At 40.5% G+C, this 22,793-nt stretch overlaps 1 protein-coding gene across 1 annotated transcript in view; it reads right to left on the bottom strand.

Moving 5' to 3' along the window:
* Nucleotides 1–22,793, bottom strand: part of LOC144727088 (thrombospondin type-1 domain-containing protein 7A-like) — a 221,603-nt gene that overhangs the window by 137,921 nt on the left and 60,889 nt on the right. The window contains exons 2-3 of the mRNA XM_078605833.1: nucleotides 20,923–21,430; nucleotides 20,289–20,521 (exon numbers count right to left, since the gene is read on the bottom strand). Coding sequence (XP_078461959.1) covers nucleotides 20,289–20,472 — 184 coding nt within the window. The 5' untranslated portion in view covers nucleotides 20,473–20,521; nucleotides 20,923–21,430. The remainder of the gene's footprint in view (nucleotides 1–20,288; nucleotides 20,522–20,922; nucleotides 21,431–22,793) is intronic.

Raw genomic sequence — 22,793 nt, 5'->3', positions numbered from 1 at the left:
TCACTTGATGACGGAGACTTGTGTTGCCTCCGAAACGTCGTGATTTTTTGTTTTTTATTTTATTTTATTTTCATTAATTTTGATGTTTTACCTACGTGACTTTACCGAAAAACCCTAAGAATATTCTATAATTCAGCTATTTGAATTCTGTGGAAGTACGCATCCATTGTTCACAAAGATCATTGGAAAATGTAGATGCTTGACCAACCATGTGAGCAGGCTGCGTTCAGGAAAGGCTTCTCTACGACCAACCATATACACATCACTAGAGGAGTGGTGGCAGGTGGTCGAGACTAACGACAGAATGGTAGACACATGCACAAACATCCACCGTGGAAATGGAGCAATAAAATGAGCTTATTTAAAAGCAGCCTGATGGATTGCGATATTGCAGGACTGTGGGCAATTGCAGTGACTTCGGGAGGCCTATAGGAGGTAGATCATGGTTGATGATGAAGTTGTTGATGATGATGATGTTTTTGAAGATAATGATGATGAAGCCAACAACAAATCTGTCCAATGCATTGGGGAGAGGAGTTCCCAAGAACCAGCAGGTCTTGGAAGACCAATGCTGGAAGACCTATGGTAATAAAGGCTTGTGCAGCTGGCACTCTTTGTTGCATGGCAGAAGGAGAGCTTAGGTCACTGTATGGCCTAGAGTTGACGCCAAATTATTTGGAAGAGATGAGCTGCAATGCACAGTGGCGGCGCAAAAACTGTGCAAAGGATATCGGTGCACAATGATTTCCCATCGAGAGAGACGTGTCACTGCATTTCTCTGGCACATCAAAATCCCCCCACCCTCCCAATTTATTTTTGTTACAAAATTGCTTTTACCACTGAGATAAATGATCATGAATGGGTTGATGGATGTATTTTAGCTTCATAGGAAAGGTGACTTAAGAAATGCAGTGTGTTAACTTTGTGATATATTATATTCTGCAATATATTACACATTCCCAAATTTATATATATATTTTTTTCCTTTAATAATGAAATGCTTGTCCAAAGCTTTAGATTTTCAACTTGTGGCATAAAAGCTGCCACTGTGAAGGGTAATATCGTGCCCACGTGGCCAGTCCTTTCACTCACCATTTCTTTCCCAATCGTTTTTTTTGGAGGAATTTCGAATTTTCTTATGAACAATTAATGGAATAGGTATAGTTGTACCCCAAATTATGTTTCCAGTTTCCTTTTTGTGAGCTTGACTGCAGCTGCTATTTGTCACACCTCACATGCTTCGGGGCTTCACTAAAAGTTTCAAGAATGCTGATGGATGCGTGGATGCCAACTTTTTTTTCCCCCTTTAGCTCTCGAGTGCATTTGCCCCAGAATTATGTTCATTGGACAATATTTTTACGATTTCAATCATCGGCATTTTTGGCACGTCTGAGTTTTGTAATTCTCCGAGCAATGTCGAATCGCCATTTGGAAACCACCAAAGGTGACAACATCCATGAAACGGTTGCACATTTCACCAAATGCATTTCATATAAATCTTTGGAAAATTTGAAAAACCTTTAAAATGTCGCAAAGACTCCAGGGTACTAAAATACATTTGCAAGCAACAGAGACCACATGAGCACAAGCACAGATGTGGTCTTAACTATTAAACCCCAGGGCTCAATGTTGAAACCACGATCTCGGCCCTCAAAGCCACACTCATCTCGTCTGTAATTCATTCCGAGCCTTGAACAGCATACATAGCTTCACCGTACCTCCTCCTTCATCTCCTGCTCAGAGCAATAATGCTCGGGTAGGCAGTGGTCCATCAGAGGCAGAAAATAATAGATCTTCATGAACCACAGGTTAATGAACTCTTTTAATATTAAATTGACTCCGTGAACATTAATAACAAGCTTGCGCACTACTCCATGCATCTGTAAATCTGCAAATAGGGCTAAATAAATACTCGTGTGTGCATTATGAGGGGTTTTGTTGACGTTTCTGTAATTTGTGCATTCGTGTGTAATCACAATACCCACGGAACCTTTTTATCTGCAACTTTAAGAAAACAAAAATCAGGACGCATGTGGAATTCAATAAATGATATTGGGACGCAAGCATTTCTCATGGACAGAGTAAATATAATACGGTACTGTACTGTAAATTACAATGATTAAAATCATTCATTAATTTCATTAACTATATCACTACACAAGTTTGCTTTGAAATACGTACATTAGAGGAATATTTATCAGCGGAAAAATTACAAATATGTGATTACGATTCAGAATTAGCATCATCAGCCATTGTCAATCCACTGCTGGATGAAGGGCTCACCCAAGCTCCCATCATCTCTCACGATCCTGCAATGCAATAATCCCCCCTAGCACCTGCACATCAGCCGATTTTATGATCATTGCTATTATTATTATTATTTAGCATTAAGCTCGTATGTATAGTCACACTACAAGGAAGATGTCACGTTAAAATATGAGATAAATGCCATATGGCATACACGAAGCTTTAGTGTTCATATCCAACTGAGAATGGGCATGAAGGGAAGGCAACCATGAAGATGTACAGAGACAATCACCACGCAAGAGAAAAACGAATAAAAGCTGAGCAGAGATGATCTCTGAAGAATGCGCAATAGAGAGGATGATTCTAGATGTGAAGCTTTCGTGACTGCAAGGATTCATACTCTTAGTTCTTTCGGTAAAGTCACGTAGGTAAAAAAATGAAATTAAAATTAATAAAAGTTAATAAAAAAAATAATAAAAACAAATACAATAAAATCACGACGACGACGAATGGATGATGTTGAAACAAAGGCTGGGGAGACAATACGAGTCCGTGAAGAGACAGATTTCAAGAACACGCAGCCCCCTCTAGTTTTTTTGCATTGTCACAATGACCTCCAATGGAGTGCTGGGCAAACACAAGGCTCACCCACCCAATGTCATCGGCAATGACTGTTTAAACATGGCCGTGGATGTTTGTCCATCGGTCTTGATTGATTGCCAGGGGTTTCCCCCCCCCACCCCTTGGCAGGAGAACATAATAGACGTCGTGGGATTTTAATACAATGTCACATATCAGACGGTAAAGGCGAGAGGGCAGTGCATGCGTGTACTGAGCAACAACAACAAAAAACCATCATACGTGCAGCCTATCAAGATTGATCCAAGGGACCGCGGGTTTCCAGCAATACCCGTTCTCCATCCAAACTCGTTCCTTCCGTGCCTCTGATCTTTGACTCAACAGCGCATGCCATCTCATTCCCTTGCACCCTCTGCACACGAAACCGCCGAGCACACAGTACTGCCACCACCATCATCATCATCATCACCACACGCTAAGCAGTGGTCTTCGGGCTAGCAAAGTATTGGCCATATGTCCATTATTAGGAATCGTTAACCCACTGCAATTGATGTACTCCGCAGTGCCATGATTAATCACCATCTGGGAACCCGGACAGGCACGCGAGCAGTAATCCCGGCTGCCTTTCTTTGCTAATAAGCCAAGTGAGTTATCAAGCAGGCACTGATCATACTGCAGTGCCTCTCCAACACTCAGTTGCAGGATCTTTGCTATTATCCATTCCATATCCCAGAGTTAGATTTAAGCACTTAGAAAAATGTAATTACTTTTTGCGAGCTATTTTTGTTCGTATTTCTTTTTGCATTTTCATTAACTGCACTGAACAGAACCGTAGTTTGCTTGCCCACACCTGCAAAGGGGTTACATATGTTATCCAGCTGTGATCTGCAGAGTGGGGGGAATACAGAAAATTATAGAAGGGGGAAGCAGGATAGGAGGCGATAGCAAAGGGAGGAAATAGGGTGGTTGACCAAAGCTGCGTTATATAAATAAAATCAATGAATGATTGATTTTGACCATCCGAGGCAGACCCCACAGGCAAATAAGCATGAATAAAAGCAAATTTTTATTTTGAAAAACAAAGCTAAAAATATTGTAAGTGCAGCAAGCTATTTGCTCAACAAAATAATTTAGCTTTTTGATGTAGCACTTAAATATAGTACAGCTATGAAACTACTTCTCTCTTAGTGTGTTTCCCTGGTGATGGCAAACGCTCCGCCACACTGCGATTGTAGTAGTTATGGCCAGGATGGTAACGTAAATTGTGATAACAAAGAGCAGAATCATGGCTGCGATAGACTCTTGATGAACACCTTGAACTTGGGTCATTTTGCCAAGAATATGCAAAGGAGAAACCCCTATCTATTCTACTCGCCTTACATTAATACAATACATTATTGGAGGTCAAGTTTTTTATTTAATTTACCATTCCAAACTCGTAATTTTTATTTTAAACATTTATACAGGGAAAACCGAATAAAAAAAATCTATACACAACTTATATTGAAATAATTCCTTAATTGCTTTATTAAATATCTTTATATGAGATAGTTTAATTATGCGGAACACTGCGTATTTACATTGCAACGCTGATCGTGTTATTTTATATATTTTACAAAGAGCAGAACCCTAATTAGAACTAAACATCAGAGCAGACAAACCTTTCCGAGGGGAACAGTCGGTGGCGGGGTCTGCTAGGAAGCTGGCGAGGCAAGGGAGAGCTGGTGCTGGTAATCGTTTATAAGCCTTACAGAAGGATTGCATTCACTTTCTGTGGCTATACAAGCTGCATTATCACGACAAGACTAAACTTTAAAGTGCGTGCTCCAGTGATTTCGTATTGGACATGGGCTGCTCTGAAACACAATGGCTCTATCTATTGTCCTTGCGTGAACATGATGTTCGGCTCGTGGGTTTTTTCCAGCAGCCTATTTATTTATTCTGGTAAACTTGCCCCTCTGGTAATGTCACATGAGAAGATGAAAAAAATATTTTATTAAATATTCTCTGCCTCCTTTGGCTGACATTGCAATCCTTGCAAGAGACATTTGAACACAATAATTGTTTTAAATAGCCCCACAATTTTCATCCCTTCGTCAATCCACTCTTGGATGAAAGCCTCCCTTGCTCCGAGTCGGACTGTTTGATCGGTTGGCGAGGGCGGGCAGGTTGATGAAAGTGGTGGTGGCACAGGGCTGGATATTTATGTTTTTATTTTATTTTCATCAGGTAAGGCCCACTGAGCGATAAAGCTCTCTTTCAGAAGCGACCTGGCCACAAGTGATAGCTTAACGAAGTGGCTTTTTACGTGGAACTTTATAGCAACCAAATATTCTAAACGCACGTTTATAATAAGTGGAGGGAAAAAACCGGAGGACCCAGAGAAAAATCCACGTTGCCACGGGGAAAACATTCAAACTCCAAAAATACAGGTCCATGGGATCGAACCCACGAACTCCAGTAGACCAGGCGAGGAAGTTAACATCTTTCCACCGCGGCACCCCATTTACATACTATTTACATAAAAAGGCAGTGAAGTTTGAGCACAAAAGCCTACCCTTAAGAAGAGCGGGTGTCAGCGTTTTCAGGCAAGCTGAACTACACGTGAATGCTCGGTATACGGAAGAGCACCACCCCACAACGCTCCGCTCGGCGAATACGATGCGGAGACCGCGCTGACAATCAACCGCAAGACCCGTCCCTCCAGGGCCCCTGATCATCGTTGTGGTCACGGTTGTGCTTTATAAACAATTATTTTAAAGGTTCCTTGCATTCCCACTCTTGTCACAACGTTGCCATCCGGAGCAAACCTTCATTCCCTTTGACAGGGCGGTGTGTGGTAAAGTCCCTAGGGTAGGGTTATGAAGCTTAAGCAATAAAACCGTTGCTCACATCGTGAAAACAAATGAAAGCCACTAAAAACCCGAAGCGCTTACGTGACTAATGCAGGATGTCTTGCCTGAAAAGAGAAACTGTGGCTATTCATTACAATGGCAGTGGCTATTTGTATTGCTGAAATATTTAATTATGCTTTACGTGTGTGTGCGTCACAGAACAATCATATGAAAGGTTGTTTGCCGTCTGAAATTTAATTGGCGCTGGATTTGGATGCAAAAAGGAATAATGCCTCCCGCTATGCCTTACACTGCAGTTTGTATGCAGCTCTTCTCATTGAACTGTACATTCATTGAGCCATTTAGATACCCAAACGCATCAATCACATTCAGCATACCACATTTAAATCCGTTCTCAGGCAGGAATGCACCGCAACATTTGTCACGACACCAAGGACGGAGGAGGCGTAGGCAAGGCGATTTTACAACGAATGCCCCCGTCGGATCCGTCTCTGGAATGTTACAATTACGTAGAGGTGTTTTGTTTGTGCCTCTGTGTTTCTGTTAAAATTTGACATTCAAGTAGGCCACTTTGTTCAGTCTTCACCTTCAAAAGGCTGATAATAAGAATCTATCGTCACAGGCATGTTGTCTTGTTACACCTGCGCAACAATTCCGAGTTAGACATCTTTATTCTACCGTCCCACTGGACTACACAGAGACGAATCGAACCAGTGAGGGTGTATCCCATTAATCCGTGACTATCTCGATCCAACTCTCCACAGCTCCCATGCCCTCTCTCTGCCAGCTGGATCTATTGGCACTCTTAATCACATCTGTTGCCGGCCCTGGCGAGATAATTCACCGAAAAATAGAAGCATTTAATTTGTGCAATGCATATTTGTCGTTCGAGTCACTGAACCGTGGTGTAATCATTATATTAATGTTTATTGGCACACATTTGAACGTGCAACATTTGCAGCTGCCAAAAAGGTTTTAGTGGGTGAGTCCTGAAGAATACTAACCAGAGTAACATCCAGCCATCGCATTTGCATTTGGGCGAGCACTGCCATACACTGGCATGTCTGGCAGAGGAGCAAACATTGTGGACAATAGATTGTCTGATGGGAGGATAGCAATGTTGGTGAAGTCGTAGTTTGTTACCATTTCTCAGCAACTCCGAAATGGGAAGCGGAGTCTAATTAAGCATCTGAAGCTCACGGAATAACACAACCTTGGTAGAGACGATGCGATGCCAAGGACACGCCAAAGACTCTGGAAACTCAACTTGCATGTCAGTGCACACCACGGCAACTGTGAATGAGTTTATGTTGACGCACGTATTCTATATATATGCATAATAAATGCGTCGCTCTGACGTTTCACAAAGGAAAGCAGCAAAAAAACGGCAAGATTTCATTATGAAAAGCTTGCACGCGAAAGCAATTACAGCCTCTGCGTTTTAAAATGCTCAGAAATGTTCCACGTGAAATATTCTGGGACATTTGTGGTCCCATCCATTGTCACGGACGGGGGGGGGGAGGCTGTTTACAACTCTGCATTCCCTGCATTCTATTTACGCAAAAAAAATCCAACTGACCTGCAACACAAGATTCAACCTCTTTGCTTCTAAAGAGACAACTTTTCGATCGGTCTCTTGTGAGCGTTCGAGGTCTCATCTAGAGGGATTTGTGTTGTGCAGATAAGGAATCCAGCGATATAATGGAATCCTCTAGCGACGCGCCAGCTTCTGATATGCCTCCGAGCCAACGCCATTACATGTCACCGTTAAAATGATGAAGGGCTGGCTATTTCTACATTACAGATGCCACGCTGCGCTCAAATTACGCTCGAGCGACAAATGTTCGAGAAATGTTCAAGTAGAAACAAAATTAAATTAAAACATGCAAAAGTCTGTCGCAACCAAAGCATTCATTTTTTTTTGCTTGATTATTATAGGCAGTTAGCGAAACGCACTTCGCTTTCCAGCAGCGAATTAAACAAACAGTTGGTGTAGCTTAAAGCAGCCAGACATTTCATTTAAACATCTGAAAAATGAATATTAAAAAAGAGTCAATCTGAAGATTGAAAACTGAATTTACATGCAATCGTTGCCGTGTATTTACTACAGCCACAAATAGTGGTTGCCATTAGTTTCCCCTGCGTCACAACACGTGTCAAATTGCGACACTGTTCGCAACGCCTGCAAGTAACAAACACGTGAATGCTATCTATCGATCGACTGATGGCTGCCTGTTATTGAAGAAGCCGATAGATACCACTCCAAAAACTGCAAATGGGCCCCAAACAAACCAACGCTTTGTTTCCTTATCGACTTGCAAATTACCTGCGGCTGGGTTTACCACGGTCGTGAGGATTCCGATGCCATGAGGGCGCACGAGACTGAGCCTAAGATGCTGGGTTTGTCTCCCTTGCTCGACGCGCACACACACAAGAGAAATCTCACAAAGCCAGCCATGAGAGGAAATCAGATAAATCGTCTGGTCGATGCAGGGAATTATACAGCACTAATCAAAACAGGACACAAGCATGGAAAGGCTAATGTTGTGGTGTTTATCTCCAGATCAAAATCAATAGTTTGTGCCTAAGTGTACACACTAACTAAATCACCATCGCAGCCTTTTCTTTTTTGTGATGAATGTGGCTTTTAACTTGGTTTCTTTATTAATACAATAGTTGCAGTACGCACCTGTCATTTGTTTATGTTGGCATTAATTTATATCTGCTGTTGTTTTTCTCATTTCTAATCAATATATTGTTTACATGGTCACGTCTTTAGAGAACTCACAAATGAGTTTGAGTCAGTATTTAGAAAGTTTCAGCTAAGGACAAATTTGTGTTTTGTATTGCAGGTCATGCTTTTTCCCAGTTAACGACGGAGGATTTGACATGGAAAAGAAAACCTAGATTCTCCAATGCATCCTTAGCCAGATGACTAATGCAGTTATTCCATGACAGGCTTTTGGCAAGTCATCAAACAAAGACGGTCACTGCATCACACGCTTTCAGATGCGCTTCTGCGGCCACGTGGGATGCTCTTCCTTCCGATATTAGGAAGCAACTGGAGATACGCACTTTTAAATCTAGACTGAAAACTCATTTTTTTAGAGCCGCTTTGTTACATTTTTCGTCCTTTCTCCGCACCTCCGATAAGTGCGGTTGGCTATGTACGGTGCAAAAGAAGTTCAACATGCATACATATCAAAAGTTTGCAGCGTCAAGCAGATTTTTGACAAGGATCTCATTATTACATATGATCATAGGAACTGTGGAATTGCAAGCCCTATGTAATGTTATCATTAACCGACTATTGTCATTTTTACCTGACCAGGTTTTCGTCATCACAATTAAGAACTGTACAGGCAGTCCCCCGGTTATGGAAGGGTTAGGTTCCCGAAAACGATCAGTAGCCCGATTTTTCTGAACTAAACAATTTTCCCCGAAAATCAAGATTATAATCAAGATAAAATCCGATAGTCGGAAATAGTGGTGCCTCCCTCTTCTTGATTCTTCGGTAAAGTCACGTAGTAGGGAAGTAATAAAATAATAAAAATAAAACATAATAAAATTATTCTCACGATGTTTCGGCCACAACATTCAGACTCTGTCGCCTCGACGGACCTGGTTTTCACCTGAGGACGGCTGCTTGCGTTGTGGCCGAAACATCGTGAGAGTAATTCTATTATATTTTATTTTTATTATTTTATTACTTCCCTTCTACGTGACTTTACCGAAAGAACCAAGAAGATGAATCCCTGCAGTCACGAAAGCTTTAAATCGAAATTTAATGGTGCCTCCCTGTTAGTTCGCTTTCTCTCAGTACCGTATCGCGCTGTCATCCGTGTTCTATCGCTGCGTGTATCGTATCGCTGTTGATACGCTCTGCACTTCCTACGATGACTGCCACGAAACATGTTAGTATTAATTGTGAACAGAAAGCGGTCGCTTCCAAATGTTCATTTAGCGTGCACGAGGCTAGGCCCGAGACTTCTTCGATCGCTATTGGCCGAGACAATAAGCAATTGAAGTGTAATTGTGCTAAATAAAGTGCGTACGGTAAATAACTAACTCGTGAAAGAAATCATCTTGGTTCTTTCGGTAAAGTCACGTAGAATGGAAATAATAAAATAATATAAATAAAACATAATGAAACAATTCTCACGACGTTTCGGCCACAACGCAAGCAGCCGTCCTCAGAATGAATCTGTCTTCTCGACAGACCTATTCTTAACCTGAAAGACCTATTCTTCACCTGAGGACGGCTGCTTGCGTTGTGGCCGGAACGTCGTGAGAATTATTTTATTATGTTTTATTTTTATTATTTTATTATTTCCATTCTACGTGACTTTACCGAAAGAACCAAGAAGATGAATCCCTGCAGTCACGAAAGCTTTAAATCGAAATCGTGAAAGAAACTTCTAAAAATGAAAGAAAAGATTGACGTGACGCTACAAAGAAATTCCATCTTAATTTTAGAACTTTCGTGACTGCAGGAATTATTATTTGGTTCTTTCGGTTAAGTCACGTCTAAAGATAAAATAATAAATTAAATTAAATAATAGAATACGACGTTTCGATTGCAACACAAGCAATCATCATCAGGTATAATGAAATAGCGACATAAAATCTAACCAGAAAACTATAGACAGACATATTAGCAGACAGATATCACCAAGATACATAGCGGGAGCAACACAGGTAACAGAGAGGGGTGATCGTCTCTGTGGGGTGGCCTTAAATAGACAGGGGGGAGGCGGAGGCAGAGAGAAGGAAGGGGGGTTAGAGAAAAAATGTGCATATCAATGAGTGGTCAACAGACGTGGTGCTGCACGGCAAGTAAGCCTGAAAATCAGGAGGACACACTAAAATTAAATAACCTAGTAAAATATCGAAATGTAATGTAATACAACACAGAGGGTCGGTCAACACACAATTAACGCATAGCCTGGTTGAATAAAACATAATAAAACAATTCTCACGACGTTTCGGCCACAACGCAAGCAGCCGACCTCAGAATGACTCTGTCTTCTCGACAGACCTATTCTTAACCTGAAAGACCTATTCTTCACCTGAGGACGGCTGCTTGCGTTGTGGCCGGAACGTCGTGAGAATTATTTTATTATGTTGTATTTTTATTATTTTATTATTTCCATTCTACGTGACTTTACCGAAAGAACCAAGAAGATGAATCCCTGCAGTCACGAAAGCTTTAAATCGAAATCGTGAAAGAAACTTCTAAAAATGAAAGAAAAGATTGACGTGACGCTACAAAGAAATTCCAATTTTCCTGAATCCGAGTGAAGGCCGGGATCGGCGTTTTGGTGGAGCGGGGCCGCCTTACGCCTCGCTCCGCGCTACTCATCTGCGAACTCGCCGCAACTTCACTGTGAGTGTGCCCACGTAACCAAATGGAAAAACATGTCCGCAAATTGACGGTGTTTTTTTACATTATTAATGGGAGCATTCCCGGAAAGTCGGATTTCCGTAAGTCGGGACTTCCCGCAACCCAGCGACTTATTGTATTATTGGATTCAAGTCAGTTGATGATTTGTTGGGAAATGTCTGCGTGTTGGGCCGCTAAGTGTCTCATACTTTCAGCCTTTGATTTAAATGAGAACGATGCCTGAATTGTTCTCTCATCTGCAAAGGAAGTGGACTGCAGCGTGAGTAAAAGCTAATAAGCCCTTAGTGAAGAGAAGAAATAATGTTGGAGAGAATACAGATCCTGGCGGAACACCAAAGTTAAATGGTGAAGATATCAGATGGGCTACCATCAACTCCCGTATATATATTGACCTATCAATTAGGAAAATAGACATACAAGCGTTTGTGCCAACAGTCTTTGTCGATGCCTTCCACACTCTGCCAGATCCCACAGATTCGTAGTCGTGGAAGTACATCAGCTCTCCGATCTTACATTTACACGCAAATTCCATCTCTAGCCCCGCCCACTTACCCTTGGGCTACACCCATCTCAAACCGATATAACATCCTGCCTCAGCAGCTCTCCCACTATATTTTTCACCCGATGACGATTGCTTGTGTTGCGATCGAAACGTCGTGATATTTTTATTTTTAAATTATTTTTCTATCTACGTGGCTTTACCGAAAGACCCAAAGAATATGTTTATATATATTAGCCATAAACTTCTAAACTACAAATATACTTGGATTACCGTTTTTTTATATATATTTCCTGTATACACACATTCCTTTTGTCTGCACACTTGAAATGCATTAGGTTGAATTTAGTTGGGGGGGGGTCACAAAAACACTTGCTGTTGCTAATGGCACATTGATGTAGCTTTAAATAACAATAACGACAAAACAACAACTGCAGAGCACACTTGTAAGTGGAATCAGTCGCGTTGAGCTGGCATTGTGGTTTTCGCACGTTGCGATGCTAATCGGAGTTTTACTAAGTTCTCCTAAGAGCGACGCTGCTTTAATGGCACATTTGGCATCCGTGCCGATGAACGCCACTATTGTTGTGCTACATCAAAGAGTTATTGTCACTGCTCTTCCTACTTTACCCGACAACAGTGTGCCCATCGTGTTGAACAAAATCAGCTTTGCATCAACAAACAGGTTCAATAAAGGAGCGTTGAACAAATGTATTTCGCTGCTGAACATATTTGCACGTCGCAGTACATTTGTGCACGCTTCAGTCAATGGATATTCAGATTGCAGCATACTCTGTTGACCTTTCTTGGATCTCCTTGTCGGCTGACCCTGTTGGCTTGCTCACATTTTCCAAGCACATCATTTCTCAGAAGCAGTTCCACTGGCACCACCATAGAGACCGCCATAATTAAATTAATGTTTTTGTTTTATTAAATCCATCAGTTTTAGTAGTCTTGACCTTGGCCATCCCTTACCGGGCTAATGCCGGAGACTAAATGAGCAAGAGTGTAAAAGCTTTGAGAGTAAAAGAGGTTCAACTTTCAGGTGCAATCAAGAACTTTAGTTTGTGTCACATCATGTTCTTTATGAAAGCCATTTTCCTCGAGGACACTTTGAGATTTATGTGCTTGCATTATTATATTACGGAGAGAGAGAAAAAAAAACACACGCAAACAGCAATTTTACAGGGCGACTTCAAAAACACGTATGCATTAATTAAGATGAATACATTCAAATTAGGCTCCAATTGATTGATTACAGAGCACCGAGCCTGATGACATGTGTATAGTGCAACTCTCAGACATGAATGCAAATCTAGTTGCTTTTTATTTATTAATTTGCAAGCCTTTTGTGCCACACAGTATACCGCCTAATCGGCACACGGTGAGTAGTAAAATGCCCAAGGTAAAGAAAGATACCTGCAGCTTCCACGCACGCATTGCAGTTGTAGTGGTGTTAATGCAAAGAAATGTTAATTGCCACCATGGAAAAGCATTAAATGTTCTGGGATTCATGCAAATGTATTTCTATAGAGAAAGAAGAAGAAAAACTAATTGGCTTAAGTCGCAGTGAGTAGATCATTAAATTATCATAAGGGAAGTCCTTTCATAGTTCAAAATGTATTATCACAGAGTGGAATTATTGAGAATACAGCCATTGCAATTACGGGTTTCTTTCTCCAGTGTCAAACCGCCGATTATTATCCCTTATGCTGCAAAGCTTTACACACTCGCTTAGAACTTGTCCAACCTTATTAAGCAGACGCAGCAGCTGTCATTTGAGATACATAAGGTGTATGAAAAATAAAACGCTTACAAATCATATGTCTATACGAAGCATGATGTATGATCATGCACTTGATTCGCGTGTGCCTCAATGCATGTTGATGGCCCCTAGAAGTATCGTTAAGACCACCACAGGGCTTTGCATTGCAAAAAAGAAAAGGGAGAAGAAAACCACGTCGCAGTAAAAGCACTATCAGCCAGTGCCCTTCGAAACATCTACAGTACAGTACTTCTTAGAACACATTTCTTACAAAACGCTTTGTTAATCAAGTACAATTTCCCCATGCACTTCGTTCAGCCTGTACGAACACATTGGCACGCACGATCCAAAGAAACAGCTCTCCTTCTGAACGTTGACTGCCAGGAAAACCTAGACTTCATTTGCACGCCCTTCACATGCGGGTGTTGAGTGCAGGCTTCGTGGCTTAGCACTTTGCTGGTTTTGCATGCATCCAAGATGTCTTTGATTGAGGCATAGTGTGGCGGTGTTGTTGCTGCTGCAACTCGTGCAGCAACAGACGGAACAGCTCAGGCCTCAGGGCCATTAGCAGCGGTTCTCTGTGTGCCATCAACGGCTCGCCGTGCAACATTTGCCCCCAATGCTGCCGATCCACACACACGCGCACATCACATCCCGACATTGGCCACGTGCCCTCGGTGTATTTTTCCATTCTCGCATGCACACTGATTGGAAGTAGATGGTATCCCTGGTGGGATTTGGTGAATTCAATACTCAAAACATCCTCATGGTACAGGCAACATGCTGCAGGGTGTTACATATTGATCCAATGTGCCCATTTAAAGTGTAAGAATAAGGGTGCTGTGGCGTGATAAGAGTTGTGAGTCGAGCATATTAAAGTACCACTGTAAAAAATGATGTCTACTCCTAGCACTAATACGTTTCTTTGGGAGCATGGCTGACATTGTTTGCCGGGTCTTTCTGTGCCAATTTAAACCGTGCACACTCATTCAGCACATTTTTCAACGTGCGTGTCTTACGTAAATCTGAATGATTTCAATACATGTGCATGTGTGCATCCAGCTCACAATTTTGGCGTAAGTTTAATACATTACTGTGTATGAGCACGTCTTCATAGGCACAATTGAATGCTTGTTTAATTCAATGCGTCATCCAGGCAATGTTCAAAGTATTAGCTTATATATATTAGATCTAGCCGTTGAACGTAATAATGTTTGTATTTCCTTCAGGTTGAAAGAGTGTTGCTTATTTGCATCTAACCCCTATCTTATCGTGTAGCAGCTATTGCTGGTGGCTAATTTGACCAAGACAATTGTCCAGTCCCGGCCCTCTCCTCCCCCCGTTTTGTGGCAATATCTGCACGTCTCGACTCGCTATTAAAGATCACCGAGCGCCGGTACGGCAGGTCGTCCGTAATGACATAGATTTACCCTCCACCCTGTCATATTCCAAAATAAAATGTCTGTTTTCATTTTGATAGCAAAAGTGACACTTACCATATCATCTGGTAAAATCGGAAGTGTTTTGCTTCAAACACCGATTTCCACACTGAGCCCAAGAAGATAAAAAAAAACTTGTTTAGAGTTTACGTTGTCAAACAATGCTGCTGGTTAACATGAGCCCGGAAGGCCATTAGGGAAATAGGCTTAAAAAATGTAATGCTTCTGCAGAGATAAGGATCGCAAAGTGGTTTATTTAATTTAAACTCAGTCCAGTATATGTTTATGTAAAAATAATAGTCACGTGTGTGATATAGCAGCTGCCTAGCTATATAAAAAAAATGTTATTATAGTTACATCGCATTTCTGTCTGCATGAATTTGCAGATAGATATTATTTTATTGTCCTTTTCCCGTACCTCTGGTTATCACGGTTGGCTACATACGGTGCGAAAAAGGTTCAACATTTGAAGCTTTCGTGACTGCAAGGATTCATATTCTTAGGTTTTTTCGGTAAAGTCACGTAGGTAAAAAAATAAAATTAATAAAAGTAAAATAAAATAAAAATAAAAATCACGACGTTTCGATTGCAACACAAGCAATCATCATCAGGTATAAATGAAATAGCAACAAAAAATTCTAACCAGAAAAACTATAGACAGACATATAAGCAGACAGATATCACCAAGATACATAGAGAGAGAGTAACACAGGTACAGAGAGGGAGATCGTCTCTGTTGAGTGGCCTTAAATAGGCAGAAGGGGCGGGGGCAGAGAGATACATACAAATGTTAATCGCTGAAACTGCTCTTTATTTGTATTTTATGCAAACGTTCTTCACATCATTGATATTAAAACAAAAGAATATTACTCTGGCAATTATTTATTTAAAGTGTTTGTTTAAATATTGGATGATTCTTGGCATCCTATCCGCATCAGTGGATTTGGTACTGAAAGTATGGTCCATCTCAGGAGACCCGATTTTCTGTGCTGCATTTTTTTGAGCCGATTAAATACACTGGTCAACACGCCTTTTCTGGCATAAGATATTCCAACGGTGTTAAGGTAATTTTGGGGTGCTGATTCCAAATCTGGCATTGGTTTTTGTCTATCACATCAGGTTTTTGAGATATCAAATATTGCATTTTCAATAAAAACTGCAGAAGAAAAATATTAAATAAATTTGGATATCTACATACAATGATATTATAAACACACTATCCTAAAAATACAGCACCATATTTTAATACTAAAGCAGTCATTGACTCGCAACAACTTGCAATCATTAGTGACAGAGTTAATTTCAGGTAAAATCAATGAAAATGGGGTATGCCGATAGCATAAAAATGAGATGTGATAGAGCAAATCTGAGATCAGATTTGGAATCAGCACCCTGAAATTAGTCTAAAACAGCTGCAAAGGTCCAGGCCATAAAAAAAATGTTTTTTTTGTTGACCAGTGATATCCTTCGACATGATGCACTTATGCAAGCCTTCATATATTACGCGATTCCTAAATTAATTGTTCAAAATAAATTAGTGATGCATATAGACACAGAGCAGAACCTACTAATATGGAAACTATACAATGCCAAAAGTTTGATTGTGCGTTGACAGAGCTATCCTGGGAAAAAAGAGATGCGTCTGAAAACAAATGCATTAACTAATTAAACAACTCAATTAATTCGCCAATGAATACATTAACAAATATAATTCAAACACCATTCATCAATTAATTAATGTAATGTAATTACTACGTTAATCACTCATGTGTAATAAAAGGCATAAACTAAAATAACATGTCTCTGAGACCGCATTTTAATGTTTTCGAAGCAATCTTTAAAACATACAAACAAAAGCTACATTATTATAATTCCGTAGGACAAATGCCAACAGCATAAGCCATAGCCACAAACCAAATAATCTTGCTTTTGACCAAATCATATTCATAAAAACCGATTGTTATGACTATCTACATTGACATCAAAGGCCTGGGTTTGAAAGCTCTCGTAAAAAACGTGTTTTTACCATGATATTATAAAAAATGACAGCATGCTAATGTTGCCAAATAATCTAAAAACTGGCGGTCATTCCCTCGGGTTTCTCCACATTCATGTACCTTCCATCCTCGTCGCATATTTTTACGACAAGGAACGGGTGAACACACTTTCATTTTCCACGGTAAAAGGAGAAAAGGTTGCACCTGGCAAGAGTGTATTTGCACATTTGTCACGCACTTCCCCACGGCCTCTGTGGCAGGCCTGTACGGAATATAAACAGCAGCGAATAAAGCAAACAGCACAATTTCTAACAGTGATTGAGGCTCCTTGAAGCTTCTCCCGAGGCTCACATGCGGATCGTAGTGGACTTTTTGAAAGTCCAGTGGTTGTTGTGAAATCTGACCATGCTTAACCCCAAGTTAACCTACGAATATAACTCCACTCCCGGCATCGATGTGGTAGCATTTCAGTGGGCTTGTACACGTGGCTTTGCACACCACGACTGCAGCCTCTGCTGCTTACACACAAAGGTTGATCCGGAAGACAAATGTCACGGAAATTCTCGTGCGTACTTACGATCACAGCAGCCCCCTGACAAAGCCAAATGCTTCAATCAAGGGTGGCTTAAGTTTCTGGACATCTGCCGTAGCTTTTGAATACATTGAATGCCTATTTATATGTTTACACATTTAACATGCACTGCAGACAAAAATAACCTTCGATTTAAAGCTTTCGTGACTGCAGGGATTCATCTTACTATATATACTGCAGTATATAGTATGGTGTAGACCGGTGTGATGTAAGAGAATAAAGTTTAGCTGGAAGCATATCATATTTTTGCGACGTAGAATTGTAATGTATTACTTACTGTTAGTAGCTCAGCTTATTGGAGAGTATATTTAGTATACTGATGATACTATGTAGTTTATACTTTAGTTGTTTACGTGGTGGTTTAGTTACTGCAGCTACATACTATTAACATTCTTTCCCTTTATTAATGTTACCCCTATCCCCTCCCTTTGATGCTGCTAATCCTGCATAATGCACGGGCATAATATGACTTTAAACCCCCCGCCAAACCTCCTACGCATTTCACAAGTAGTACTAATCGCATATCTGCATTTCCCATAAATATGCTAAATTCCTCTTGATATGCAAATTATTTTGTCAAGGCGCTCTTCCCCCCTCCATCCCAGCTTAAATAGACGCTCCAAGCCTGGGATGTGTCATTCAGACTCTGTCTTCTCGACAGACCTGTTCTCCACCTGAGGACGGCTGCTTGTGTTTTGGCCGAAACGTCGTGAGAATTATTTTATTATGTTTTATTTTTATTATTTTATTATTTCCATTCTACGTGAATTTACCGAAAGAACCAAGAAGAAAAAAAGAACCTGTTTCTAAAGCTTTACTTTTTTTCCCGAGAGTTGTAAAGTTTAATTATATCCAAAATGAACTCGTCTTTTAACATTTGCTGATGGCTAATTAAAATTCAAATCCATTAAACCTCCATAATAGCGTCAGAGCCCGTAATCTGCTTCCTTATAAGTCCCCGTGCAGTTCTCCTTATCCGCCTCCCCTCGTCAATACCGACGCTTGCTCTGGGTCCATCGGTGCAACGCCACAAAGCCGTTCAGGTGCAAAGAAACAGACGTTTGGCGGCGTTATTTATTTATTTCTAACAACCACAAGTCTTCTCGATTCCCCCCTTGACTTGAGGCTACAGAGAAAGACGGGCAAAGAATCTCTGCGAGAGAGTGTCAGATTACCCCGCACGTTCATTCCCATCCACGGCATGCACAACACCTGTAAAGTCACGTAGGTAAAAAAAAAATCGTGCTGTGACGGTTCCACCTGAAGACGAAGAATTGTGTTGCCTCCGAAACGTCGTGATTTTTTATTTTATTTTACTTTTATTAATTTTAATTTTATTTTTTACCTACGTGACTTTACCGAAAAGTACCTAAGAGTGCTTAACCAAGTTCTAGGCCTCTTCCTCAAAAGGCTGACGTCGCGTTGTGCGATTAGGAGCTGCTACCTTCACTTGCTTATCTAATTTTGTTTTCTTTTCCCAAAGCGTTTTTCTAAACTGTGGCTGCGGCACGCGGGGCCGTTGCAAAGTGTCGAGCGGCTGCGATGAGTTTATCTCACGAACACACGCTCCAAGGCAATTTCCCAGCGAGAAGGTGAATGCATTTCACGGCAATGCAATCCGCTGCCACGGGCGACAAAGGGTTACCGTCCGGTGAGCTGATGTATGCTAGCGCTTGTGCGTTCGCCGGCACGGTTTTTTCTCTTTTTGTTTTGTTTAACACCACTTTTCCACACTGTAATTTTGGAAAAGGCATCGTGAATAGCTTCTCGCCCGTTTGCTCCGTAATTTTTTTTTTCAAGTTTTCAATCTTGAGTTTCTTTTTTATTTTAATGCTGTGCTGTATAATGTGGAAATGTTAGGGGAATTATGCATTATGATTAGTTCCCAGCATGATGGCAGTGCTCTCAGAGCTAAGTCATAACTCATTTCTTATAGTCTGTGGAGTGACAAGAACCTTAATAAATGCTTCCAATTAGCGGTGCTATAACCACAATTGATTTATCAAGGTTTTTGGTGTTTTTTTAATGAACACACCGAAAGGCTGAAACATCAAAACCAGCAATCCATCTTCATTCATCATTAATTATCAGTGTCTAGAAGCGCATTTTACTCCAACAGCCAAGAAATACTATTTTGATGCGTTTGAGGAAACAGTCAACACAGGCAATATTTTACATTGTAGCAGCTAAAGCAAAAAATCCACATTGACAAAGTGCAGTATACAATGGCACAGGCATTACTCGAGGGAAACTAGAAACGAATGTTAAAAGGTATAGGATTTTTCAAACTCATTCAATTCCCTATTCAACCCATGAATGTCACCATCAGCCATGGTGATAGTTGTTTTTAAAAAAATGAACACGTAAGGTTGCAATACTTCAATCAACTCTGCACATTCCTAGCCCCACACTGATTAGCACATTTAAAGATTAGCATGCAGACACAGAATTTCGAAGCAACATCTTAATTGCACTGAATTTTAAACACTTTACCAGCCGATTGCATTCTCCTTACATCCCCAAACAAACCATTGGGGATGGTTTCACACACGGTTTTGATTATTCGTTGACTAGTTATATTTGTTTATATAATATTTTCTATTGAAAATGATTTTTTTAACAATCTTTACCACAATTCCATGGTCATAAAAAATATGCTCTTGCAAGAGAAAAAGAAAATCACTGTTCAGTTTACTACGGAGTTCGAAATGTCAAGGACTCTGAAAAAGCCACGTAAATGGAACTCTCCAACTGGACATACTTGTTCACAAGAACTATAGAAGGCATTCTTGCAGGTGCAGCAATGGAAATCGGAACACAAATGAAAACAGTGATGTGTTCACCTGTCAGAGCGTAACAATACAGGAGTCGTGACGGTGCAGGAGTGCACGTTGCCGACCAGCGTACGTACCTTTTTGCCACTGGTACGGACTGCTGAATGATACCTGTGCATGTACAGATGCGCCTGAAGGCCACAGTGCGAGCAGGGAAATGGAAATCAGACGCAGGAGAGATATTCTTCCACGCCACGAAGCAGCGCGCCTGTGCTCGAGAATAACGAATGACGTTTTTTGAATCCTCATCATGCGTTTCATTGCTCCGACTTCTCTTTCTCCGCGTTTCCAGTGGGATGGGATTTTTTTTCTGAAATGAAAATGTTCCTTTTATCTATCTAAACCATCAAATAAATAACAAATGGAAAATTTAATTCTGACTTGATAACGTAAAGAAAAATGTTGCACACGGTACACCTAATCGTCATGCTAGATGTATTGCAAACTTTACAAAGCAGATGCAGTTTCCCACTTTTCAAAATTATGTTTTTTTTAACTCCCAAAGGGCTTTGCTTTCTCCAAAAGTAAAAACACAGAAATGCCAGTCAACAATAGAAAGCACAGAAACGTCCCTCATGAATCATCCAGGGTAGGAAAACTGATCCAGTCGATTCTGATTGAAGTCGTCATCTGAAGGAAAATGTTTCAAAGTTGCAAACTTTAAAAACCAGTTTATTCATGTCAATACTTTTGTCCCAAGGTCTGTTGTACCTCCCCTGCAGACAAAATGAAGGGATGTCAACTATACAGGCGTAATCCTCCGTGGTTTAAGACAATTTATTCCTGAGGCCTGTACATAAGGTTGTTGATGAATGGTTTTTATTTGTAGAAGATTCAGCAATATACAACTGTAAGTGTTTTAGATGTTATAAATTCAGAGGGTGCTGTATTTCGCAGCAATCTTTCCGTGTGTATTGCATTATTTGAAAGATGCACACGTCTGGACGGTTGAGGAGTTCCTTTCAAGTGTCAGCAAACGAAAAGATGACTTGCAGCAGAGTTGAGAAGAATGTCCATTCTTTCTTCGCTTTTCCTCTTTGAGATGGGTTTCGCAATGGCCATTCAGAATGGCAACATTGCCAACTGTGACTCAAATTCCATCAGACAAGGCAAGAGTGCCATGAAAACACAATCCAACTCCCTCCTGGCACGCGTCCTTGGCCAAATAACAGTTTCCTCGGAGCGATGAAAAACTCAATTACCCAAACACAGCAGCTTCCTGAAAGAGAAACAACAAAATAATTATCGGTAAGCCAGCACGCAAATTATTTTAACACGTAGCAGGCTTTCGCGACCAATATTATTCATAATCAACGTTTTTGGGTTTAGATCGCGTTATTTATAAATGTGTCGTAACCCTCCACCACCCGACACGGCCAATCAGTAAAAAAAGTGTCACGTTGACAAAAGACAAACAGTTCACTGCTTTAGGGCTTTAGGGCTAAAGCAGCGAACTATTTGTCTTTTGTCAACGTGACACTTTTTTACTGATTGGCCGTGTCGGGTGGTGGAGGGTTACGACACATTTATAAATAACGCGATCTAAACCCAAAAACGTTGATTATGACGCAAATTATTCAACACAACCGAATATAACTCAAGGAGATAGGTGGTTTCCGGAATTATACATTTATAAAGACAATAGTTGTTTTTTAAGTGTTTTTTTTTATTTATCGTTGATGCAGATCATTTCTTTACTATTAAATTAGAGTCGCCAAATGTATTTAGATCAAATACTGTAATTATATAAATGCAAAACAATAGTGATATTAAAAACTATAATGCTCAAGGTAGGGTAACAAAACTATTACAATTAAGATATTTGTAATTTAAGGTCAGTAAAACCTTGAAAGTTAGTATGTCCTGTTTCTATATTGATGTTTTCCATTTGTATATTAATATAACATTAGATGCTGCTGTGGTGTAATGGTTAGCACACCCAACTTGCAATCCAAACAGAGGTCGTCAGTTATATCTCCCCGCACGGAAGTTGAAACCATCGTGCAAGTTTCTTAAAACTCCTCCGCCTCTGTCCACCCAGCAGCATAAATGGGTATACCACAGTTACGTCGGTTGCCAGGTCACGTGTGGTAAGGTAAATCGAGGATACTACCTCCTCTTCCAAGAGCTATGGACAGCATCGCAGAGTAGGCCATAAACTCTCTTCAGAACTCCGGCTTGTGGAAGCCACTTCTGCCAGCAGTAGCATGAGCAATACATGAGAGGGTTGCACCTTTATCTGCTTTTATATAACATTGAATTTCTGGTGTGATGCACTACTCCATGTACCGATATGTTAACAGAAATCCTGCACGGAATAAGCTTATTTTAAAACTCATTCTGTCTGCGTAGGTTTTTTTTCACCCCTAACGCACGTAGATAATTTAGAATAATTTAGTACATTTTATAATTCACACTTCTTAAAGTGGAGGGTTATTTCGGAGGCACTATATTTCACAGACAAGTAAAGTCGGCCAATATGATACAATGTTGCTATAATTTACAGTAATCTAGTACATTTTATAATTCACACTTGATAAAGTGGAAAGAGGCACTATATTTCACAGACGAGTAAAGTCGGC

The sequence above is a fragment of the Lampetra planeri genome, chromosome 2 (genome assembly GCF_965212315.1).
Source record: "Lampetra planeri chromosome 2, kcLamPlan1.2.h2, whole genome shotgun sequence".
Lineage (NCBI taxonomy): Eukaryota > Metazoa > Chordata > Hyperoartia > Petromyzontiformes > Petromyzontidae > Lampetra > Lampetra planeri.
This window is presented reverse-complemented; position numbering and strand designations above follow the sequence as displayed.